The sequence below is a fragment of the Fundulus heteroclitus genome, chromosome 6 (genome assembly GCF_011125445.2).
Source record: "Fundulus heteroclitus isolate FHET01 chromosome 6, MU-UCD_Fhet_4.1, whole genome shotgun sequence".
Taxonomy (NCBI): domain Eukaryota; kingdom Metazoa; phylum Chordata; class Actinopteri; order Cyprinodontiformes; family Fundulidae; genus Fundulus; species Fundulus heteroclitus.
The window spans coordinates 20613806-20638738 of record NC_046366.1 but is presented as its reverse complement, the minus strand read 5'-3'; the positions used below and the strand labels follow the sequence as shown (position 1 = coordinate 20638738).

At 39.7% G+C, this 24933-nt stretch overlaps 3 protein-coding genes across 4 annotated transcripts; 2 read left to right on the top strand and 1 right to left on the bottom strand.

Moving 5' to 3' along the window:
* Positions 1-1401: 1401 nt before the first annotated feature.
* Positions 1402-5001, top strand: arf1 (ADP-ribosylation factor 1). The gene is made up of 5 exons (XM_012876401.3): positions 1402-1539; positions 2962-3166; positions 3279-3389; positions 3495-3619; positions 3738-5001. Exons 2-5 carry the CDS (start codon positions 3022-3024, stop codon positions 3894-3896), a joined length of 540 nt encoding a protein of 179 aa, XP_012731855.1. The 5' UTR covers positions 1402-1539; positions 2962-3021; the 3' UTR covers positions 3897-5001.
* A 1635-nt stretch (positions 5002-6636) lies between these two features.
* Positions 6637-16417, bottom strand: c6h1orf35 (chromosome 6 C1orf35 homolog). Its single transcript, XM_012876371.3, has 8 exons — positions 15632-16417; positions 11950-12100; positions 11813-11858; positions 11637-11719; positions 9566-9638; positions 9332-9414; positions 9074-9205; positions 6637-7132 (listed from the first exon to the last, which is right to left on the bottom strand). Exons 1-8 carry the CDS (start codon positions 15726-15728, stop codon positions 6877-6879), a joined length of 921 nt encoding a protein of 306 aa, XP_012731825.1. The 5' UTR covers positions 15729-16417; the 3' UTR covers positions 6637-6876.
* guk1a (guanylate kinase 1a) lies at positions 16288-24432 on the top strand. Of its 2 annotated transcripts, none has more exons than XM_021323435.2 (7): positions 16288-16409; positions 20224-20337; positions 21713-21754; positions 21837-22072; positions 22153-22237; positions 22327-22412; positions 23159-24432. In XM_021323435.2, exons 1-7 carry the CDS (start codon positions 16376-16378, stop codon positions 23195-23197), a joined length of 636 nt encoding a protein of 211 aa, XP_021179110.2. In that variant the 5' UTR covers positions 16288-16375; the 3' UTR covers positions 23198-24432. The 2 variants fall into 2 exon arrangements, with proteins under 2 accessions (XP_021179110.2, XP_012731835.3); XM_012876381.3 differs by lacking the exon at positions 16288-16409 and adding an exon at positions 19474-19688.
* The last annotated feature ends 501 nt before the right edge of the window (positions 24433-24933 follow it).

The following is a 24933-nucleotide window of genomic DNA, read 5'->3' as shown; positions in this document are numbered from 1 at the left end:
TTCATGACTGCCTGCCCCGTATCAAATAAACGACCTAATTCGTCTCCATTATTAAATCTGGAGGTGCCCTGTGGTTTCTGCAAGCTTGACATTAGCAATTAATTGCATCATTGTGGATTAGGATCACTTCCTAAATATGCAACAATCTGATTAGCCAGGCAACCTTATATTATTTTAAATGTCAAGTCATTCAATGGCAGCTTTTTCAGAAGATCTACAAAAAAAGTGGAGTGCTGTTGCAATAGTGGGCGATATGTGAATGATGGGGCCCCAGACAATGTTAAGATCAGTGGCATCACTACTTGCTTTTGTTCTGTTTTATTTTCCTATATTTTAATCATGTAAAGCACTTTTCATTGGCTCTGTACTGGATTGTGCTATACAAATAAATTTGCCTTGCCTTGCTTTGGCATACACTGAATTATTTTTAATCTGACATCCTCCCAGTTTTAAAGAAAATGTAAAGAGATGAGGCCTGTAGATCCCCAGGACTCACTCTGTGAAATCACAGGTGTTGAATATTTCTGCAAATAGTACAGAACTACAAGGGGAAAAAAAACTCAAGATAGGTTTCTTTTGAAAATAATCACCTTGTGTTGTTCATATTAGAGTCTTAAATTCAGCTTTGTAGGCTTTTATTACTTTACACCGGTTTCAACCCTTTGAGTACCTATCTTAGTATGGTTGCCCTGTGTAGCGGGCATAAACACTCACATGTTAAACATTTCCATTTTCAGGAAGTTGTGACTGGAGTAAAAGTCAGAGCTTAAGATATAAACTGGGGGAGTGTGAGGCAGCTGAACTAGTGGTTAAAAACACAGAGGAGTATACATCTATTTAAATTTGTCCTTTGTCTACTTGATGAACTAGGTGTGTAAAATAGTACATTTGTTTAAAAATAATGATGCTATTCAATCATAACCATAATACCACCTAAGACACTTGGCATTCCAATTACTGTAAACAACACACATAGAACTTGATTTTAAGGAGTAAATTAAAATAAGATTCACCACGTGTCACCATAAAGACTGAAATAAACAAAACAATCGCCCAGTAAAAAGCTAATATTCCACCAATATGTTCCATAGAATGGCACAGAAGATGGATAACTTAATGGCCCCTATGGCCACAAACATAAGTAAAAATTGCACTAATGCGATTTTTTGTTCACCTTTGTTCACTTAATACTGTTTACATAGAGCTTTATTTAACATAGTGCTGGTTCAGCAGTAAACGATGAACATTAGCTTACCCTTTTTCTCTTACATCTTATATTTTTTCCTTGTGTTTAATATTTTTCTATATTTCAAATGCGCATTTAAACTCTGCAAATACCCACAGTGTCCGTTTCCGTCCAGGATTAAACACTCCCCCCCACCCTTTCAAACTGTGCGTGCAATTCTCTGCTCGACCACAGGGGGCGATCTCTCCCGGTCTGTGTTCCCTGAAGTTTTACAGAAACCTCTGACGTGTCGAATAATCGCCATTTTCCTGTAAAGGAGGAAACGCCTTACGGGAAGAAAACGTATCAAGCGAGTGAGTAGAAACTATTCTAAAACCAAGCTAAATAATCGGCTTTTTTGCAGGCTGTAGTTGTGCAGCCGTGTGTTTACAAGGTGAATAAAACCAGGCCTCGCACCGGCGGCGACAACAACACGTCCAGAAGCGGCGCGGCTCGCTGCTAACAGAGCTAGTCGTTGTCGACGATGCGGTCCCTAAGCTCCCTATTTTTTTTACCCCCTCCTCACACGTCTTATTAAAGCGTGAAATGGTGTCACAGGAAATGCTGTAATAGGTTTAAAATCCCGTCTAGTTCCCCCGCTGCCTTTGGTGTCGTTGTGCCGCTGCTGCATGCCGTGGTGGGCGTTTGTTTCCCCGGAGGTGAGCAACTTTTAGCACCGCACCCTGAAAAGTCAGCTGGATGAGCTGCAGCAGCCTCCATCGCTTATGAGATGCCAAATAAATGGCATCTCAGAAACCTATAAAGGAGGTTTGTAGGGCTAACCTCCTTTTATGCGTGTTGCATACATTTTCTTTTGTTTTACCCCAAACCTGTAGTAGGATGACTATTTAAATGGAAATGAACGCGACCCTTTAATCATTAATACGTTTATGCCCATCTCATACTGCAGCATTGAACTGCAAACATGATTGGTGCGCTAAAGTAAGATATGTTTAATTTAATGTCTCTGTTTGCCTATAGGGGGCTTATTGGTTTATATATGTAGTGCAGAAAATTTAAATAAATAAGGGAAAAAATATGACAAATGTTGAAATTGTTCTAGAGAACCCTCACAGCATTATTTATAGCCCTCATGAAGAAGTAGGGTTATCAAATGTTTTAATTTATACTTAAGGACATTAAAGTAATATGTCACATGTCTAGAGATCTTAATTGGTATTAAGTTTTTTTTTATTTTTATTTTTATTTTTTATCCAAGTATTCAACAAAGGTTGAGACTTAAAATGTGACAACATAAAGTGTTGTGCTATACCTTTCAATTTGTTTCTTGTCTTGGCCCAAACTTGGCATCTCAGGTGTCTAATATTTGTGGGGTTTCAATTTTCAGGTAATTTTCTAACTCTTTTTTTGTTCTTCTAAACAATTTTTGCTTGAAAACTTTGAGTTGCATTTCTTTAGTAAAATCATGAATCGCTGATAGAACCTTTCATTTATTTCTGTGTTGACACATTGGATCAGTGAGTGGGTGCCAAGTTACAACGTGGGAAATATTTTGCCGTTCTCAAACGCAAACCAAGAAAGTGAGGGGTTTAATTTCGATAAATCGGATAATTTGTCTCTACTGTCAAACTATTAGTTTTGTATTTATGGTTTGAGGTGCCTGAAAGCTGCGAATCATCATTTATATCATTTTTTTAATTTTTCAAGGGACTAAATGGAGCAGCAGTTTGCTGATTGATTGCTCATCAATTGTTGCTGATTTTTTTTCCCCTCAGGTCTGGGAGAGTTTATTGCACCGTTTTTGTCCTGAAGTGCTTTTCCCATCACCTGCAGCCATGGGGAATATGTTCGCAGGGCTCTTTAAAATGTTTGGGAAGAAGGAGATGAGGATACTGATGGTGGGCTTGGACGCTGCAGGAAAGACGACAATTTTGTACAAGCTGAAACTTGGAGAGATCGTGACCACCATCCCGACGATAGGTGGGTGAAGTGCCGTGTTTGACGCGCCGCTGCGAAGAAGGCAAATCTGGGTGCGTTTATCTCGCTGCTGGAAATTGTGGGTTAAAATGTCATCGTTTGCTCTCCTCCTAAGGTTTCAACGTAGAGACAGTAGAGTATAAGAACATCAGTTTCACAGTATGGGACGTCGGCGGTCAAGACAAAATCCGACCGCTTTGGCGCCACTACTTTCAGAACACGCAGGGTAATTTCTTATTTTGGATCAGTTTGTTTGCAGTCTGATTAAATTGCTTTGCAACCAGAACACATCGCTCTAATCTGTCTTTGTTTTTCTCTCGCGCTATGCTAGGTCTGATCTTTGTCGTGGACAGCAATGACAGGGAGCGATGTGCCGAGGCCAGGGAAGAGCTCTTGAGGATGTTGGCAGAAGACGAGCTGCGCGATGCCGTGCTTTTACTGTTCGCCAACAAACAAGTGAGTCACAAAAAACCTTAACAAGTAGAGGAATGCCATTTTCTTTGTTAGTCTTCTTTTTTCCCAGGTGATAGTTGTGTTTTTTAATGTTTTTCTTCCCCCCCTGGTTTGCTTGTAGGACCTTCCAAATGCCATGAATGCTGCAGAGCTGACAGACAAGCTGAACCTTCACTCCCTGCGTAACAGAAACTGGTACATCCAGGCAACCTGTGCCACAACCGGAGACGGTCTCTATGAAGGACTTGATTGGCTGTCTAATCAGCTCAAGAACCATTAATGGCTAACATATTTAAAGAAAATACTCTGCTCCACTCATTCCCTCATGTTTTTTTATTTTTTTTTCTCACCTAAGTAAAACTGCCATACTGGAAACCGTCCCCTGCTCAGCTTTTACGTCATACCAACACAGGCCACTTGTGGGGCTGTTCTAATCTTGTAAAGCGTTTCTTAGTGCGCTTTCTTATTTTATGTTAATGTAAATAACTTTGATTATAGGGATTAACGCATCATGTGACTCTTCTTGGCTGTCGGGTGGCTATTACTTTGAAGAGGAAATTGAGGGAAGAAATTTACCCCGGAACATTTTGGCCCCAGAAACTCAGCAATCAACTGACCGTCTTGGTTATATACTGTAAGGGGGAGGTGAGAGGGTGGGGGGGGGATTTACTGATGCACTACTTGAAGCTGCTGCAGTAACTGATTTAAAATGTTGAACACTGGTATTGACTATTTGTACTGACATCACTCTCGTCTGTGAATGCTCACCAGCCTTTTGTATAACATTTTGATGGAAACTAAAAAAAATAAAAAAAATACTGCAGTGATGGCACACTATCCGTACACGTCAGGAGGGCACCGGGTCGGTTTAGATTTTTCTATTAGAGTCTCAGGTTGATCAAATGTAGCTTTCAGAGCAAGCGTGTCTACTGGGTGTTTACATCGTTACCCCGAGGTGAAACTCTATGCTAAGTGAGTACTTATTCCCCTAACGCTATAATCGTTTATTTGTGAGTGTGCTATGTGGAATATGTTCAGCGGTTTGGTGCCATAGTTAACGGTTCGAGGCAGCTGGTCGCCTGCTTGATTCTGCTTGGTGTGGGGAAATAGCATTTTTGAAAGCAATACCAAAATCAGCTGCATCAAAGTGCCACCATCTTTGATGTAAACAAAAAAAAAAAAAAGCCAAACAAATGCCTATATTTTTCCAAGATTTATCTAAACAACAATTGTTGGCGTTACTTAATGTTGTCGGTGCATTATATATATTTTTGATTTACAATTGCCTAAATGTTCTAATGTTGCAATAAGTTTGTCGATGTTTTCTTAAAAGGAATTGTGGATGGGATTGGGGGATGAACTGCTATTAAAGTGACTGGAAACAATGATTCTGGATGTTGGTTTTACTTTGCTATGCATTCAAAACTTAGTACAGCTCTCAATAACATTTTTATATCACTTAGAGCAGTTTTATAATAGAAATCTGTCCTCCTTTTTGAAAGGAGCTAAACATTTGGCAAATAGAATCTCACTTTGGCTCAACAGCAAAAATAAAATTTGCTTTGTTTAACTTAAAGCTCTATTGGTTTTAAATATGTAGAAGTTACTTGGCCTAAAAAAAACTTGGGTTAAGGGCATTTTAACTATAAAACAAACTGCCTTGCAAAAGTAACGAGCTTGAACTTCTTTTTTTTTTCCTTTAAATAGAATTTAACAATGTCCTTTTTATTTATTCTGGTGGTATCCATTACCCTGATTTCCCTAAAATCCAGTAAAGCCAACTGATCACAGCTGTTGGTAAATAGAGTCCATCTGTGTGTAATTTAATCTCCGTATAAATACAGCTGTTCTGTGAACGTTTCAGAGGTTTGTTTGAATCATTTTGTGAGCAAAGGCATCATGAACACCAAGGCACATCTGAAAATGGATGGAGAACGACAACTTGAAACCCACTGAGACCGGGGCATCCAACTAAACTGTGAGGCCAGTAAGGAGGGCAATAAACAGAGATGGCTTTGGTTGACACCCAGAGCTACAATAGGGTGGTTTGTCTCAAATAATATTCATGGTTTAGAATGGCCCATATAGACAAAACACAAACCTTAAATTATTTAAAATGTGAGTATGTTCAAAGCTTGTGGACCTGTCCCAAAAGACTTGCAGGTGTAACTCCAGGATATGGTTCTATAAAAGTTAGATCTGAATACAATTGCCATCACTTTTCAGATATAATAATTTTCCTTCTGATTCCCAGTTATGCACTACTTTGTCTCCTTCTATCACATCAAGTCCCATTAAAATACATGAATGTGATTGCAACATGAAATGTGAAAAATGAAGGTACATGATGAATATATGATTGAGACAATGCAAGATTCATTAAAAAAAATCTTGAACTAAAGTAATTTTAATTTCTTAGTGTTCTCTTAACAGTTTTGAACACCTCAGGAGAAAATAAATTAATAGGGGGTAAAAAAAAAAAAATCCAAATTGTCACCAAATTACCCAAGAATACGCTTCCATTAAAGTGATGACCCACCCACTGCTGAGGTTAAAGCAGTAACGTGGAGACCATATCCTGCTTCACTTTGTGGCAGGGTGGCAGCCTAGGGTAGCATTCTTTCAGCTTGATTAGGCTGCCATGGTTAATGCAGTCAGGCCTATAAAACATGGCAGGAGAGTGTGGTAGTGGTGGAAGGCGAAGTAGGTTGAGCCTCGGGTCCCTCATAGGGTGGCTTTGTCTGGCCTCCGCTCCTGCTGCTTCATCAGCTTGGTTTGTGTGTGGCAGCCTAACGGTACTCTGTCATAAAAAAAAAAAAAAAAAAAGACCAGTCTGGTATTTGGCACTCTTATTAATTGAACATCTTGCTCTTTAGTGTGTGTTAAACCTTGTCCGGTTCTCTGTGTTAAAAAAAAAAAAAGTCATAAGACATAAAAAGCTGAACTTCTCCCCGTTGTCAACAGATTCTGCTAAAATCACTGAAAGCCAAAAGGTTTTCCACGAATAAGCAAAGCAAATGTACCCAGTTGTAAATTTATTGACACATTGCCCAGGAAATAAAAAGGGCTCTTCACCGAAAATTCAACAGAACGATAAACACAATCATCCCTTCCACAAAACTCAACTAATAGCGTGAAATAAAACCCTAAGGTTAAGATGCTTCGCAGTTTGTCTGTCTGTCTGTCTGTGGTGCAGGAGGTCCCAGAACGCTGCGTGTGCACTTCGCTTCTCTGATTTTTGTTGGGGGGAGCGCGGGACACTAGTCGTCCGAGTCTGTGTCGTGGCGTCTCCTGTGGCTTTGTGTGGCACCAGCAGGGGCCTTCTTGTGGAAGGCAGAGCTACTGCGGGCGGGAGACCCCCCGTCAGAAGACTCTGTGTCGTGCCTTTGCCGTCGATGATGGGGGCGGGAAGGCTGCCGCTCGGCCTTTGCTCCCTCCCTTGAATGGCTGTCATGGGGTCTGGCTCCACTCTGGCTATGGTATGATGGATTATGACGATGGTGGTCCATTCTGTGTCTGAAAAGTAAAAGGAAACGATCAATGAGGGCATCCGAAAAGATGTAGCACGCAGCCGGGGCACAAGCGACTGCCTGGTGCTTAATAGGGACATGCACAAAAAAAGAATAGAAAAAGAAAATTTGAAAAAAAAGGTTTGGTTTAAAACCTTACACCAGAAATTGAACATGCACCTGTCACACTGCATGTAAAACTTTTTTTCTTCTCACTCTCGCAAATTACTTCCCAAATCTCTTATGTTATTTAGGTAACCCCTAAATATAAGAAAATACCAAACCTGAAAAAAGAAATTCTTCAGGATGCAAAATGTAGAACAGTGTCCTTGCGCCCTCTAGTGGAGGTGGACCATATAGAAAACGCGAGAACAGCACTACGCTACCAAACAACGCATTAGAGTTGAACAGAAAGTCATCAATGTCATTGCAAAACATATGTAACAGCGTGATGGCTCATGTGTAAAACCGTGTTTCAGTCTGTTTGCTCTTGATTTTAACCTGTGTCTCCTTCTGAAAGGCAGGGGAGAAAACATTATGATCCTAAAGAGAAGCAGGATTTATTGTTTTTCTGTGGCACCAGGAGCTGCACGTCTCCACTTCTGAGGACAGCCAGTTATTCTCTCAGCTGTTTTTAAATCACCCTCTGCAGAGCTTTCCTGTCAACCATCAATTCCTATTTAATTATACAGTATGTCAACACAGTTTTAATACAGCTGGGTGTGGAATTAAGGCATACAAATTAGCTCTGTGCAAGGAACATGATCTAAAAGTGAAATAGCTGTAAGGCTAACATAAATAAAGGAACTTATAAAACTTTTTTTTTTATATTATCTTTTCTCCAATGAGTGTAAGAACCAGCTGATGCTGAAGACGAATGGATACCCTTAAACATTTTGTTCCTTTTTGTAACATAATGACCGGCCTTTTAGCAGCAGGCTCTCAGTCGGGGCCTCTTTTTTTTTTTTGCTGAACAAAGTAAAATTCAGATTCTTGCCTATCCCAGAATAAGAATCCTCAGAAATAATCAAATATCTGCCAATACAGCTTTGTGTAACTGAAAGCCACAAGTGGTCTGCCATCCCACTGCCTCAGATGATGATGATGATGCTGTTGTTCAGAGAAGGAGCTCATCCAAGTTTATTCTAATTTTTGCCATTGTTTTAAATTTGTGTCAATAATAAAAATGTATCAGTTTGTCTGTAAAACATATATAGTTAAAACGTGCTTAATCTATTAGGAAAAACATAAAACATTAGGAGAGCTAACCTGTTATTGTCAGTAGGGATTTGAGAAAGTTGTATCCTGTTTTAACTGCAAAAGGGAACTAAAAGTAAGTACAATTTTCTTGAAGTGAGTGTATTTGTGTTACATTTGAAAGAAAATAAGGCGATCTGCCAATGGAATAAGTATTTTACCCCTAAAATAAGACAATTAGATATATTCACTTGAAATAAGATTATGGAGATGAGTTGTGCCTATTTTAAGTGCAAAATTTGTATTTACCTGCTCAAATCAATGGAAAATACACCAATTTTAAGACATTTTACTTTAGGGTCGTCATCCCAAATAGCAAAGGCCCACAATCATAATCAATACATAATCAAAGCCTTAGTTTTTAAACCCTCCCACATATTTGAATCTAAGGGCCAATGTGACATAGGTTTACATTTCAGCGTTTATTATGTATTAAGGAAATATGCAATCGTGACATTATTGTTAAATACTGTGTCCACAATGTCACAAAAAGTCCAAGTACGTCCAAATAAAGGAATCCAGGGATGCTCAGATGTAATACTCTACAAAATTATTTATGCAAACAGGTCTTTGTGATTACGACACTGCACAATGAAATTTAGGTGAAGTCTGTGACATCACTAAGCCAATCCGTCTAAAAGCGAACATGGCACTTTGCGATCCAAAGCTTTAAAGGAAATCTGGGACAAACCTTTTTCTATCATCATCTGAGGATGAGGAAGATGAGGACGAATCTCGTCTTTTCCTTTTCTTCTTTTTTTCCTTCTTCTTCTTCTCCTTTTTGTTCTTTTTTTCCTTCTTTTTCTTTTTGCTGTCATGCTTGCTGAAATGAAACACAGATTTACATTTATAATCACACCAAACAAGACGTATTAACAGTTGGCTCACATTTTGTTCTCGTTGATTGCTGTGTCGATATAAAAAGGTTAGCAAATCGACGAAGGTCTACCTTCGTTCTGTCTCTTCTTGTTTTCCGACGCTCTCAGATGTTACCGTTGCAGATGTTTCTTGGCGACTGTCAGTCTTGTGGTGCTGCACAACAAGCATGGTTACATTATTCACATTACAGTGTGGATTATAGCAGGGAATAAGCTATTTGAAGTAACCGATAAAGCTGCTACCACTGTAGCAAAAACTTCATCATCAGCTGCATTTAATAACTAGAAAGGGAAATTGAACTCACTGTAAAAATTGGTAGACCCATTTTAGCCGCTTCTTTCTCTTCTTGGGACAGCAACATTTTCCGTGACCCTACACTTCAAGACACAAACAGCCGAGAGAATCGAGCACATTACATCAGGTTTGTTTTAAAACACAGGGTAATTCAGAGTGCTTTACTGCAAAATAAAGACCAGAGCTAAACAAAAAGGTAATCAAAAACAGAAAATATGTAAAGGATATGGTAATAATTTACATATTAAAGAAAGAGAAAAGCAGTGCAAAGGAAAATCTAAAGTAAATGAAAAGGGTATGATGAAAGTGAATTGATAAAATATTGACCTTAATGAGAAAGCCTGAAAGGTCTAGATGGTTCAGACAAGCAGTTCTGAAATGCATTAAGGCCCAAAACAATTTAGTACCCTATAGGCCACTCAAGACATTTTTAAATTGCTTCACACACATAAGGACTGCGGAAGAACGCTGAGATTATGATTGAAGGGAATATAGCCACGTTAGATGCTTAATAAAAAGACTGTTTGATCATGATAATATAAGGTTATATACAGCAAGCATCTACCCTGATAGTGTTTTGATGGTCCTTTTTGAGGCTTAAATAACCCCACAACGGGCATGATGGGCAGATATAAACAGATGTGGCGCCATCTACTGGCAGTATCACAGAACTATCATAATTCTGGTTTGCTTAATTTATAAATCACTTGTAAATAATGCCGGACCGAGCCTGACCCTCTGCAGTGCCTCACAGTAAAGCGGCAGCTCGGCGTGATCGAAGACCAACGATAACGATACAGCCACTTTAAGAACCTCATATCAGAACATTTATTCACGTCAGTCAACTCTGCGGTCACATCTGAGCCTCGGCAGGTTTAACATCCGCTTCAGCGGACACCAACGTTCCTACTGTATTCCCAGCGACATTCCACTCTTTTCCCTCTTGGAATCATATATTATTTTACATTTCTTTTTCAATGGATCTTGGACCATTCTTCATTGTTTCATCATTGGGAGATGCTTATAGCCGTTAGCCGCTTCCTTGTTTTATCCCCGGAGTGTTGTACTTCCATTATTATAATAACATTAAAGGCTTTATTTACAAACTAATTGAGCAAAAATAAAGCCTAAAACACCAAAATAACAACCAATACGCCAGTAGGACGTGGTCATCTTGCATAAAAAAACTTTCTATACAACCAGAGTGAGCTACTGACGTTTAAATAAAAAAAAAAAAAAGTCAAATATGGTGGCTATGCACCTTTAAGCTGCCGACTGTAGCGTTTAGGTGAGCTGCAGTTGCCTGTTTTTTTTTTTTTTTTTTTTTTTAAGGAAAAGACCCGATTATAGAAATCTAACCTAAAGAAAGTCAAAGCAGAAAACATTTTATCATTTTCAAAATGGTAGTAAGCTGATTTAGTAACTGTGTGACTGTCAAAATTTAGGTCTGAGTCCATAACATCACTTAGGTTTCCTGCAAGCACTGTCGTTTTAGCCTAAGAGGGGCTAGTTGAGTACTAATCTCTAATATTCTGTCTTTTCTACAATAAATCTGAGAAATATCTCACCCATCTACTCATTAATATTATGAACTCGTTGTTCTAGAGACTATGGTGACCAACACATGTAAAGTTGGATGTCATCAGCACTGATATTCTAAGTGATGTTGTAGAACTCCATAATATGAGATTGGGGGATCATGTAGATGTTGAATATGTGAGACCCAGGAATCCTGACCGCTGATGTGCTTCTCTCAGTAGTCAAAAGCCTTAATTTTCAAGTTAAACAGATTGCAACATTATAACCTGCAACACGATTACCATACAATGACTAATATCCCACCTTATAATGGAATCCTTACAGTGCTAAGATGCCACCTTAGTTTATGACCAATAAATCTCAAAGTTAGAACCAAAGTTAACAAACTACCTGGCAGGATTTGTTTTTACTTATGTGGAAGAGTGTTTGAACTCTTCCACATAAGATTGTGAGATCTTCAGTCCTAAACACTCATCTTTATTGCTTTTAAGGAGGCAGAAAATAACCTCTACAGAATAATTTTAGATGATGCGGGTAGTCACCTGTTGCTTCCCAGGCCAGATATACGATCAACGCTCCTCTCTTCACCATCAGCCTCTTCCCTTCTACAGACCTCTACGAGATCCTGTCAAAATTAAAAGAAATTTAAACCATTTGCTCTTGCTGCTAGTGAAAGATTCCCAGATTAGTTTTTTTGTTCATTAGCTAAAACACGTACCTCTTTGGTAAGCCCAGTAGGTTGTCTCTTTATAATCTTGTGTCCTCTAAATTGAGAATGAAAATAGTAAATTAAACATTTTGATTCCCAAAACGTGCTGCATTAAATAAATGTAGTATATCTGTAGCCATACGTACAGGGCGGCCATCAGCGCCTCCTCTTCTGCTGCCTTCACAGCCGCCAGTTCCTCCTCTTTGGACAAAGCTTTGCCGGTTTTCTTGTCTTTCGCATACCACGTCAGATCTTTGCCTTTCTGCCAACGTCCAACCGGTGCCATCAAGGAGTTTCCTAAAAACAAAACAGAGCAAAATGGTTGGGGCGAGCTTAAACGTTGAGGCCCTAAACTGATTCCAAAGCCATTTTTTTCCCCAAAATGCTGGCATTTTGATTTTTAATACACTGCATATCTTAGTTTTGCACAACTATGAGTAGCTGGATAGCAAATAGAACAATGTTAAATGACACATGCCCTTACAGTTCACACACGTAAGTTTGTATCACCATTTAAATTTTGAGTCTCCTACAAAACACACCAGCAGGACAATTAAGCTTTAATAAAATTATTCTGTTCAAAATAGAGACTATTTGGTTAATAGTTGGCAAAAATATAATTTTATAAACTTTTCTAAGAATCAAAGATTCTTTATTGTCACCGCGTGTTGCCTTGGTGAAATTTCTTTTTGGCTACTCCGGCTAAATAAATACAAATAAAAAGTAGCAGTCATAAAGCTTAGGTTCTAAGGTGTAATTAGACTGTATAGAATTGAACAAGTCCTTATTTTAAAACTGATTTCTCAAAATTATACCTTTAAATAATCCGAAGCAGAAATTGGCAATATGGCCATAGGCCAATTAGAAGATGTACTTCACTAGGTTTAAAAAAGTTAGGTTTTGAAAACCACAAAAGATTTCTGTCATATTTTTTCTCCAGGTCTCATTCTAGATCAGGATTTCACTGGCTGTATTTAGCACAGACTAACACAGAGGTGTTGCATCAAATTCACATTTAACCTAAAAAAAAAAAAAAAAAAGTTTCCGGTCAGAACATTTGGTCCTTCAACCTTTATCCACAACAAAAGACAATTAAGCCAGGATTCAAGGATTGATAGTATTCAGAAGTAATTACTGGTGAAAATCACCAATTAAAAAATATATGATCTGCATATTTAAAAATATAAAGTCCTCTGGCCCCCTCTGGCCCCCAGGGCCCATGGCCAGGACCACTTCAGCGCGGCCGGCTGCCGGCGGAGCCCACGGGCTCGTCTCCGCGGCTCTTGAGGGCGTCGGCATTGCGGTGGCTGGGGGATTTCCTCGGGGTTGTCTCTCCTCTTTCCTCAGGGGGGGGTTGCAGATTTCCTGTGAAGGCCCCTCTCGGGCGCACTGCTTTGGGGGCCCCTTTGGGAGTCCGGGGTTATGGGTTCCCTGACCCCTGCCTCTGTGCTCGGGGAAGGTGGGTCTTCGGTTCTCCACAATCACTATCAAGCCATTTCCTTCTGGATAATTTTCACCTAAACTAGTGCACTCTCACAATCTCCCACAGGTGCTGGGTCCCAGGTATTAAATGTTCACTTATATATAGAAAGGCTATAATTTATTTACTTTCTTTTACTTTTTTTTTTTTAGGTATCACATTACACATGTCAGCTTAAATAATAATACATATGATTTAGCAATGGTATCAAGATGTTACACGATTGTATCTGTTGCTTTATGTCTGTTGGTTGTGCTGTTCTTTTTGTGTCTCTTTCCAGGTGATGGAGCAGACAGAGGAAGTTTTATCATTCTCTTCCTTTTATCTCTTCTTTCTTTCACCTCTTCTTTCTCTTTTTTTTTCTCTTCTTGTTTTTCTTTTACTCTCCTACTTTCCCATTGTAGTGTCCATATAATTTGAAATTCTCCCTGCAGGAATCACAATAAAGCTATTTACACGCACAAATCAAGCGGAGCATTATGGCGAAAGCTGTTTGCTCCACTTGTGAAAGTAAAATCTGTCGAGCTCTATTTGGCATTAAGATATCAATTTTTATTGCCACATTGCTAGACAGGACACTGGGGAAAAAAATAAAAAATAAAAAAAAAATAAAAAAAAATAAAGTCCTTAGTCTAGTTTAGTTCAGATGCACTATTGACTGTTGAGATGCAACCACTGGTAAATGCTTTCTAGGACGAACCAACCATTTCTAAACCATTCACACCTTCTTGCATTTGACCAGAGATCTCTGTGAGCCAGGCTATCAATGGCATCAGGGAGGCCATATTGTTTAGTGTGTCTGCATGTTGATTTAGATAAGGCACAACAGCACAGCCCAAACAGCTTAAAAGCTTGGAGCCTCTCTCTCACCAGCTTTGAATTAAAAGGCACTTCGGATGAACTGAAAAGCCAGACATTTTCTAGACTTTTCCTGGATGACTCTTCACCAGAACATTTCTAGGCTGACCGTTAGTTAGAATTGGAGCTTTTTGATGAAGCGTCATTACTGAGATTATGATCCAAACTCTCTGCAAGCACCACTTAAACTCTGATCGGTAGTGGTTTTGCCTTCAAATTCTTCTTAAAGAACGAGGATGCTAACGTTTGAGAAGAAAACAGAGCTACACTCTCTGCAGATTAAACTTTGCACTTTCAGCTTTGTAGATAAAGCCGGTCGCTTGCTGCAGTTGGTGTTTAGGACAAACGTAAATGCTTAAAAAGAAATAAAAATTTTTTTTACTGATACAAAACAATTGCAGATTATAAAAACGGAAATAGAGATGTGCTATTTTGGCCAAGAGTTTGGGCAAAAAGGACCATAATGACAAAGAGGTCCAGGTGACCTGGGCATGAACACATCACACATCTGTTTGGACTATAAACTTCACTATGATCGCCCATCTGAAATGCTTCTGAGATTGTTCTCTACTGGTGGTTGTTTCCTGAATGATCGGTGTATTTGTGGCTACTGAAGCACTTTGCTGTAGTCCCAGACAGTCCACGCCACGTGAACTTCCCCCAAGATTACGGTTACTCGTGTAAACTGTGCACTATTTTTCCTTTCCATTCCTTCCACTTAATTCTCCACAAAAACACAACTCTGAACAACCAGCCATCGTTTGCTGGTTTACCCTCCTGTGTGGTGATTGTTGATGACAGCTTAACAACCGTGAGGTCAGCAGCCTTCCCTCACATTTCTGCATTAAAAATAATTTTTCTTTTTTTTTTTATTATCCCAAGTAGCTATCTGCAACTAGTAATCATCAAAACGAACAGAAATAAACTCTTTAATCCCTCCTCGTGCAGTCGACCTATACAAGTTTGACACTTTGAACTGAACTACTAAAAATAAATCATCTTTCGTTTAAATTTCCTGAGGTGAATCTGAAAATTAGCATCACAACCAAACAGCTTTTTTCTTTTCTTTTTTTTTTAGATGTTCAAGCAGCCCAGTCTCGTAACTTGTGATCTTTATCCCCCGTTTGCCGGTGCGATACCCCAGCCCTGACATGTAGCCTGGCAAACAAGTTGCCTTTTATGTCACATCTGTGCTGCTACGTAGCTCCTCTGGTCTGGCATGCTGACTAGCTAGGCAGCAGCGGCCAGGCACAGACAGCAGAGAAGCTCTTTTCTTTCCACACAGCAGCCAAAGTGAAAAAGGGAACCAGCTGCGTCGGGGCGAATAAAGCCGCACAGTCTTCGTGTAATGAGGGACTCTGCGTTGAAAGGTATGGGGCCGCTGTATGCTGGGATCAGACGTGTGTTTGTAGCCTGTGGGGTTTCCCCGCTATCTCCGCTCGTCGCTTGCCCGCTAGCCGTCTTGTTAGCGCTGATAACGGCGAACTTACCCAGATAATTCTCTCGGTGCTTATCGACTTTCACGTCGTCCCAGTTGAACTGGTCCTGACCTCCGCGCAGACCTCCGGATCGTGAGGAACCAAACATTTTGTTTGTTTGTTTTTTCTGCTCGGAAGAAGCCGGGAAGAGTTGAGAGAAAACAGGTAACACGCCGCTAGCGCACGCGGCCAACGGCTAGCTAGCTAGTTAGCTAGCAACACCGAACCGTGTGATTGGTCAGGCCTGCTCGTCTGGACTCATTCATCCGGGGAAGTTGTGCGGTGAGTTAACTTCCCGGTGTCGGTGGGAGCGACATGTTTAATTCGCGAAACTTGCACTAATTCGGGCGGCTGCTTTAAATGTTGCAAAAATAACCAGTAAGTAGCAGCGCTAGCTTACAACTAGCCTACTTCACGTAGCTATGGTAGCAGCGCGTCCGACACGTGTTTATACAGCCAGTACGGAGCACTTGATGTAGCTCGGTTATATACGTACACACAACTATAAAGTGTAAGTGTCCTCCTGACTTTTTTCCAGATTTGTGTCGTGGCTAAAGAAAAAAACAACAACAACAACCCTCCCGTTTCCGCGTTTTGCCGCGCGTGCTTTTGACGCTGAACGCTGATGTTTTGGTCCGCAGTGATGACGCAGGCAGCCCAGTTCTCTCTAATGGCTCTGCCAACGAAAGCTCAGGCCAGTGGAGGAAGAAAATCCTCCGCAGACGCTCTCGGAGGCTTGGAATAATCTGACCCCCGATGTACCTGAGACATTTTGCCAGGCTATTTTCAGGTAGGACGGGCGATGTTTGGGTTTTGTGCCGCCTCATTTCATCCCGGATGCCTGGGAGCGCCATTCATTCCCGGAGTCGGCTTGTTGACAATGTGTACCAGGAAAAGATGGAGTTGGAATGTAGGGAGTTTTCTTCGCAGTGCGAGACAACGGTGGTTGGGTTTTGTTGGGAGGGGGGGTACATTTTTGCTTTAAATTCTGTTTTGATTGTCTATGACATGGACCCTAAGCAGGCGGAACAGTTGATCAAGGAATCCTTATAATCAATACATGCACAAACAGGAAAAAAACAAGTTTTCCTTACTCACTAATTCACTTTAGAGCAGCATGATGGATCTGCAGCTTAAGATTTGTTCTACATTTTTATTTCTCTCAATTTGTTCTTAAAGCACGCGTAAGACTGTTAACCTGATGTAGGTATTATTATTAGTATTATCATATATTATTTTTTTTATTGTAGGTTATGCTTGAGTTTCTAACAAGATTAATCAATCAGAAATATTTCGCTTGAATATAAAAAAGTGTTTTACCAGTGAAAATTTAATTTGATAGTGTAGAGAATATACCTTTTAAGCTTTACCGTTAATCGTCTTTGAAACCGTCATTAAAGGCATTACCTTTCCAGTGTCCAAAATATGTTTCTGTGCACTGTGGGCATTTTTTTCCTAGTTGTCTCAGCCTGGTTTCAGCCCAGAACGCGTTGCACACGAATCCGTCCTTCGGAAAACAAAAAGGCCCCCATTTAAAGCCAGAAACTATAAGACAATATTAATTGCTTTTTTTAAAAAAACAGAAAATCAACACTTATTCCTACTGCTGGCAAAGCAATCCGAAATAATATTACAGTAATAAGAACGTTTTTGTTTTATTTATCTATTTTAATACATGGACTTCAGCAGACAGATGTTAAATTTAGTAGTAGTTGGCATGAGATTTTATGCTTGATTTTTATGTATATATATATATATATATATATATATATATATATATATATATATATATATATATATATATATATATATATATATATATATATATTTGCTGTTCTGCTCTTTACCCAATATCCTAATCCTAATAATTGTATTAGTTAATTTATCAGCTAAAATAGCATTTGTTATTGATGAGTTGATGGATTGATGAGTGGAAGCTCCTTTTTATACTGTGCTAAAAAATATTTCCAATCAACCCAAGCTTGTCTATCCTGTATTTAAGGGAACCCTGTCATAGCCTTCTTTGAGCAAGCTGACCAGCAGTGCACAGCAAACTGTGGGGTAGCTCCCATGCTGTATTACAGTCAGTGTAAATCAGCAGAGAAAATTCCAACCACTCCTGCACTGTCTCTGCCGCCTCATTACAGGTACTTTGACCCATAACAATGTGGTGAAAGAGAATAGTTGTACCTTTAACAGCGTAATTACTTAAAACGGCGGTTAGACCTTGACACTGGAGTCTGTCCTATGCCTCGTTATCATTCGTTTTAATGTCCCATGTAATTACCACGCTTTTAGTTTCTGTAAGTCAGTTTTTGAGAGTATCGTAACACTTTTATGGCCTGCAACCCTGAGTCAAAGTGCATTTTTTTTTAGTGCAGTAGTGAATCTGGATTGTTATTCTACCCAGATTGTAGACATTCATGACTCTACATGAGGTGATAACAGTTTGGCAGCAATATCATCTTTGTTCTGCAGTATTTCAAACTTTCCAAGGTGCTGCGGTGCCGTTTGTGATCACGCTTTGCCGGGCTTTCTTTGTCTGCATCGAAATAATTCCTACAAAGTTCTGGTGTTGCTTTGGCGTATTCAAAGCGTGTCGGTTAGCTTGTGAGGGAGAAGGACATTTAAAAAAAAAACAGACATAATTCTGGAAATATCATGTCCCAACCAGTCTAAAGCCTTAATCTGTGTTTTTCTTTCCTTGAAAAGATGAAACTATTGAATAAAGAAAATGTCCAGCAAAACCTTTTTAGTTTTTAGCTTTGACTTGACCCCTGGCGCTGTTATTTAACCTTACTCCAGGCAAATGCCAGTCACATGAGGGTTAGAGCACGGGTTAAAAATCAGTTATGTTGCTGTTTCCAATAAACGTCAGGCCATGCTGGTTGGAGTCGCTTGTGACTTTAATTTCCATTCACGTGTCTCCCTGTTAAGGAGGAAACGTGGATAGTCTTTGGATTAATAATGTCTGCAAGTCTTAAATAAGAATTATGACACGAAATGTTTTCTTCCTTTAATGAACCATAAAGCTTTTGTTTTAGATGGCATATTTATTTACTGTTGGTCTTATTAGCTGGTATTAGATGGAAAATAAATGTTATTCAGACTGGACATCAGGGAGTAATGTTTGTAAATGTACACTAAAGACGAAGCTAGACAAAAATAAACCACGGCCTTTCTTATAACAGTATCACTTGTCTCACCGTGATCACGAAGCGCTAAGAAAATAATTTCTGCTAACTTTAATAAAGGGAATGCTGCATCTTGTAAAATTTATGCTGTTTACGAGACAACAGAAAAAAAATGTCGGCCATTTATTCAAACCAAGGGGCTAATGATTAGTTTCGTCTAATAATAAACTCAAACATTTTTCACATCTGTCGCCCTTTTATTTTGAAATTTGGCCCACGTCTTTGTGTTTTATGGACAGATTGCCCTCATAGAATGAGATGAAATCAGTGTCTCCATTAAGCCCAGCATCAGGGGGGGGGGTGCATGAAAAATGCTGTGATATTTACTGGAAGACGCTCTACTGACTTTGGACCTGATGATAAAACGTTGCACCAACACCAGCAGACGACAAGGTTCCCCAAGTTAACACTGAGTCTGTGTCTCCCGGCTCCTCTTCCAGTCTGAGAAACCCTGATCCCCAAATTAAATCATAAATTTACTTGTCATCCGGAAAAAGAGGTTTTGGGACCACTAAGCCACAGTTCAGTCCTTTTCTTCTTCTTAGTCCACGTTAAATGCTTTGATTCTGATGTTTTTTTTTTTTTTATCACTTTTTAAAGACGCGCTACAGAACGTTGCATGTCAGCTTTGTATATCTCCGTCTTCCTGTTATGGTTGACCAGGTGATGTACGTGTTTTCAGTTTCACTTTTTAGCTGAACTACCTGTTGCTAGAGGAAATAAAACAGAGGCTGGGTTGAAGTGCTAGCCCTGCCCCCCCTTGCTATATCGCCTCCTCTCGGTTTTAGCTTTCATGCTCAGTTCTTTTGTCTCAATCGAACCCTGGCCGTTCACTTCAGCTCCCGACCTGTGTGAGCTCTCTGTTTTACTGAAAGGTAAGGAGAAACGCCACAGACTGGACTTTGCTTGAAGAGCCTGATGAAAGCCATCGGGGGGGGGATAGATGCAGCATCACGGTGGGACTATGTGAATCAGAGCTGATTCTTAGCTTGGGAGCTTTTTTTTCTTCTGGTGAAGTTGCTTGTTGTTAATTTAGCTTTGAGTGGTTTTGCATAGCTGTAATTTGAATGCGGGCTTTAAATCAAAAGCAGACTTTCTGCTCTGGCTTCTCGTAGCTCAGCTCGTTTCTGATTCTACTCTCAGGAGTAAAAGTTTCCAAGCGTTGAGGTCCCCGGTGACGCCGTGGCCCTCCAATGAAGCGACGGTCTGTGTTGCTGTGAGAGTAAAACCGCACGCCTCATCATTTGGTTGTCTTTCTCTTCGGCCGCGACCCGTCTCCAAAACATTTGCCTACCCAGGCTGCTGTCATTAAAGAAAGACATTGTTTGCTGTGATGATGAGTCACGATTCCCGCCCCGCCTAAAGAGTCCTTTAATGAACTCCAGCCTTTTTCCTCCTCCTCTGTTTCAGCTATGGCTGGACCCAGGCCTGTGGTGTTTAGTGGCCCGTCGGGAGCAGGAAAAAGCACCCTGCTGAAGAAACTCATGAAGGAGCATGAAAATGTGTTCGGCTTCAGTGTCTCCCGTAAGTGTGCCAGGATTCAGTAAGAACACGTTTGCTTTAGGCAGTGGTTACATTTGGTGTTCAGCATTTTAATCTGTGTTCATTTAAAAGTGCACTAAATGATGTTATTTTTGTTTAGACATATTAATATTACCACCACATATATTTATAATATTTAGGATTTGTTTTTCTTTAATGATAATTCATTTTTTTGAACGTCAGATACTTTTGTCGGGCTGCTCTGTGGAGCTGTACCATTTTGCCACAGATCAAAACTGTGATATATTTCAACCATAATTGCAATGTAATTTAGACTTTTCTCTGCATTAGCCACAAGCAACAAAAATTACCTGTAAATATGTTTGTAAACAGGAACTATTTAATAAAAAAAAATTAACAGTTTTTATTAATCAGAATATCAAAAGAATAGCTTGTTGAGTTGGACATCAATCCTTGTTGAACATAAAGTGAAACAAACAAACAAGCCTAAGTACAGTTTGACGAGTACTTAATGCTATAATGAAATTTCTGGAAAAAGGTCTGAATAAATAAACACTAAAACAAGTAAAAAAAATTGTTTAAAATGATCTCACTGCTGCAGCTCTCTTCTTTTTCATGTGGAGGCAAACCCACTTTAAACACATTACCCACACCTAAAGGATGTGTTTTATCCATTAGTTGTTAGATAGCCATAAATTGCAGACCTCTGCGATTTAGATTTTATTTATTTATTTATTTATTTTATATTGCGTTTATATTGTAAATGTGATTAATTGTCCAGCCCCTACTGCTCAGTACAGGTAAAGATTGTAGTCCAAATTATTTTTTATAAAAATTGAAACCCTATTTAATTAATATAAATATTGGGTGGGTTTGGTCCCACCCAATATTTATATTAATTAGTGCTTGCGCAGGAAAAAAGCCTTTCCGTATTCTGACCCTAGCTGTCAGGAGGAATGTATGGTAATGTCATGGGAGCTTTTTTAGCAAGAGGTGGTGAAAACTTACATCTGACAGCTTCAGCAAAATATCCAACAAATGTTTTGCGCTCAAGGTTGAACATTTTGCAGTCTGGCAGCCATTTCCGATTTATCCTGGTGATGAAATAGGGCTTCAAAGATGTATCTTTCTTTTCTAATGTATTAGTTTTCCCCCCATTATGTTGTTCCTCCAGTTACATGCTAGTAGTGTGGACTGTTTTACATATTCTGTTTTCTCCTGTTAGTTGAAACAAACATAGATGTGTGTCTTCAGATCTGCTCTATGATAGTCATGATTTGTATTAAAGGCAGCAGAAAGCTCAATAGATACATCATGCACAAAGAGTAATCTGTAAGCACTGCAAAAAGTCGTGCCGCTCTGGAGAATCTAACGCTGGTGTCGTTTCATCTCAAAGATACAACAAGAAAGCCTCGTCCTGGAGAAGAGAACGGCAGAGGTACGGCATGCGTCTCGGCCTTTGTTGTCAAAGCAGCGTTCCACATGCGTTCTGGTTTTCTCTAAGCTTGTCCGGTTTCTAGATTACCATTACGTGACGCGGGAGGCGATGCAGGCGGCCATCGACAACGGCGAGTTCATCGAGAACGCCGAGTTCTCCGGGAACCTGTACGGCACGAGCAAAGCCGCCGTCCAAGCCGTCCAGGCCAAGAACCTCATCTGTATACTGGACATCGACATGCAGGGCGTGAAGAACATCAAGAAGACGGATCTCAACCCCCTTTACATCTCCATACAGCCGCCGTCCATGGAAATCCTGGTGAGCACAACGGAAATCCATGCAAGTATTTTGGCTCCGAGTTTTCCCCAGATAATAACCGGCGTCCTTGGATTCTACAGGAGAAGCGTCTAAGGGACAGAAACACCGAGTCGGAAGAGAACCTTCAGAAGCGTTTACATGCTGCCAGCGTGGACATGGAGTTTAGTAAGGAGTGTTAATTTATCCCAAAAGCAGGAAACTTGAACTCCAGAAGCAGGTTTAACAAATGTGCTGTTATGTCTCCTCCCGTTTAGGTAAAGAACCTGGTATGTTTGACGTGGTAATTGTCAATGACAAGCTAGAGGACGCGTACGGGAGGCTGAAAGACACTCTTCTTGAGGTGAGTTCCTTTTTCAAACAGGGAAGGAGCTAAAGTGTGCTGCTGATTCCTGATGTAGCTGCCAGAAGATGTGGAGACACAAGAGGTCAGGCAGGCGCTGCCAATTGGAACCCAAGATTTTTTTTTAGTTTTTTATGTTAAAGTCAGACCACATGTGTTCACAAATGTGAGAAACACCTCTAATGAGTGGTAGCGGTGTAATTGGGTTTCCACTCACCTCCATAAAGGGCATGTTGGAACGAGTAGAGGCTCGCTGATAACTGCAGCACAGATAATTATCACTGGAGCAGAGGAGAAAGTTGGCCTGTTGCCTAATAAGGATTCTGTATCTGGAAAATGAGCAGATTCACTAGAAATGAAAGATTCTATTCAAAATGAATGTGTTAAAGATTAAACTAACTAACAAAATCAAAATATTCCTTGAATTTCTCCACCTTTTTAGATATGTTACTAGCACAAATGTAAATGTCTTGTACTGGGCTATTTTGTTATAGACCAGCACAGTTGTGAGGACCAATATTTAATTCAGAATAACCCAGTTCAGATTGTATAAAGATTATAGTTTATCTAAACTTGTCTAAATACTGAAACCAGGTTAATGCATTGTGGTGCTAATGTCCATTAAAAACCAGACGCAACAAATTTGCATATTTGAAGATGGCATTTTAACAGAAATATTGCAGGGATCCTGCAGGGCAGTCGTGGTTGTTTCATCTTGTAACAGGCTGGTGTTTCTCTCTTTTTAGGAAATTAACAACGTCAGGAAAAACAAGACTTCTTCGTAGAAGACGGCACAGCCTGGCACCTGAACCATCCACTCCCTATAGAAGCCCAGACCTCCATTCCTGCACATTCCTTCAGATAGTGCTCCGTGGCACTCAGACAGCACACATTACTGAATCTGCTAACTTGAGATGGAGTTAACCATAGTGAGAATTTATTTTTAACGAGCATTTTTAGATTTTTTTTTTTGTTTTGTTTTTGTAAATGTTCTTTACGAAGAAAAGATACTCCGATGAATTTTTTTTTTTTTAATTTTTTTTTTTGTCCGATGAATCTTACTTGAAGTGTGACTTGCACGGTGTGCAGGAAGACCCGGTCGGACCGGATTACCTGCAGAAGGACTTCCTGCCTTGTTCAGCTGACAAACCGGAGTAGCAGCATTCGACCACGTGGACAAGCTGGTTTTAGGATGTGAAAGCCGGCCAATGAGACACGCTGCTTGCTGGCAGTGTGCTGTGCTCACCTCGTCTTTCCCCGTGCGATCTTTCAGTGTGGATGTTAAAAGTGATTAAGCAGCAGCTTAGAGGTGTGGTGGATTTGGCAGGGTTTAAAATTTATATTCATCTCTGGCTGTTTACTTTCAGGGTGTGCATGCAAGTCAGCCATACTTTCGAAACATTGCGTTTATTCCAGAGTTGGTAAAGCCATTTATTTTAAAATTGTCTCTTTTTTTGTGTGTGTGTTTTATTCATTGCGCGTGGCAATACACATTTTTACGTTTTATCTGGGTTCTGTTGTCGGGTAGATGAATCCAATTTTGCTTAGAAAAACTTAATATTTCACTGTCCGTTATTTTTACGTTGTTGGTGGAATTGGGGGGAAAATATAGTTGACTATTTTACAGTTGCTTTTGTAAAGGTTTTATACTGTGTAACTTGCTCACGTTGTAGCTTTACATGTACAGTGAAACGACTTTCAGTGGACTTTAAAACATCCGCAAGATTAAATGGACAGGTTTAGGATTTTACATATTCCCTAAAGCAAAACCCACAGCGAATCACATTTTTATATGGAATTTAGGAACATGCATTTGTAAACTGGCGTCAGGAATCCTTCCAGCAACCCTTAAAAAATGTAACTATTAATGGCAATCTGTAAAATCCATTACTTTCACCGAAAGAGAGATATTCTTGATATTATTGCTCAGTATTTAGGCTCATTCTTACAGCAATATGTCCTCTGAAATGATAACTGTTACATGTTAAAACTTCAATAAAATGTTACAGCTACAAAAGTGTTATTTGTGTACTCACCTATTATTAATTTAATTTACAAACTGAAACTAAACTGCATTCATGACTTAAAATGTTTTAACCATTTATCCCAGTTAATTTTAACGATTAGAGCTTACAACTAATGAAAACACAAAACTCAGAAAAATATTTTTAGATTATATTAAATCATTGTAAAAATTCTTAAATAAATGTTCGAATTCAGTCGTGTGGAATACTGCTGACTTTACAGTGGACCGTTGACATCCTCCACGAGGCAAATCTTGAAGGCAAATCAAAAAAGTTAAGTGGAGGGAAAACATGCTTTTAAAAAAGGGGATAATTGCAGCCTGCGGAGGTTTGCAGCTAGAGTCGGTGCTGGCTGGATCTAATTTTCTCTCATCTTCATTAGTTCAGGAGTGGCTTAAGGTAAGGAATGTGACAGCTACACCCCATGACCTACATACGTCTGTGTGGTGACATTTTAGTCAATGTTTATGCCTTGGGAATCACGCTAACTCTTGAAT

Coding starts and splice junctions, on each gene's coding strand:
- arf1 (XM_012876401.3), top strand. CDS start 3,022: ATGGGGAATATGTTCGCAGGGCTCTTTAAAATGTTTGGGAAGAAGGAG. Junction 3,167..3,278: donor GACCACCATCCCGACGATAG/GTGGGTGAAGTG, acceptor TCTCCTCCTAAG/GTTTCAACGTAGAGACAGTA. Junction 3,620..3,737: donor TACTGTTCGCCAACAAACAA/GTGAGTCACAAA, acceptor GTTTGCTTGTAG/GACCTTCCAAATGCCATGAA.
- c6h1orf35 (XM_012876371.3), bottom strand. CDS start 15,728: ATGTTTGGTTCCTCACGATCCGGAGGTCTGCGCGGAGGTCAGGACCAG. Junction 11,859..11,949: donor GAGGCGCTGATGGCCGCCCT/GTACGTATGGCT, acceptor TTCTCAATTTAG/AGGACACAAGATTATAAAGA. Junction 7,133..9,073: donor TCAGATGATGATAGAAAAAG/GTTTGTCCCAGA, acceptor TTTACTTTTCAG/ACACAGAATGGACCACCATC.
- guk1a (XM_012876381.3), top strand. CDS start 19,607: ATGCTCAGTTCTTTTGTCTCAATCGAACCCTGGCCGTTCACTTCAGCT. Junction 19,689..20,223: donor GCTCTCTGTTTTACTGAAAG/GTAAGGAGAAAC, acceptor CCTCTGTTTCAG/CTATGGCTGGACCCAGGCCT. Junction 20,338..21,712: donor GTTCGGCTTCAGTGTCTCCC/GTAAGTGTGCCA, acceptor TTCATCTCAAAG/ATACAACAAGAAAGCCTCGT.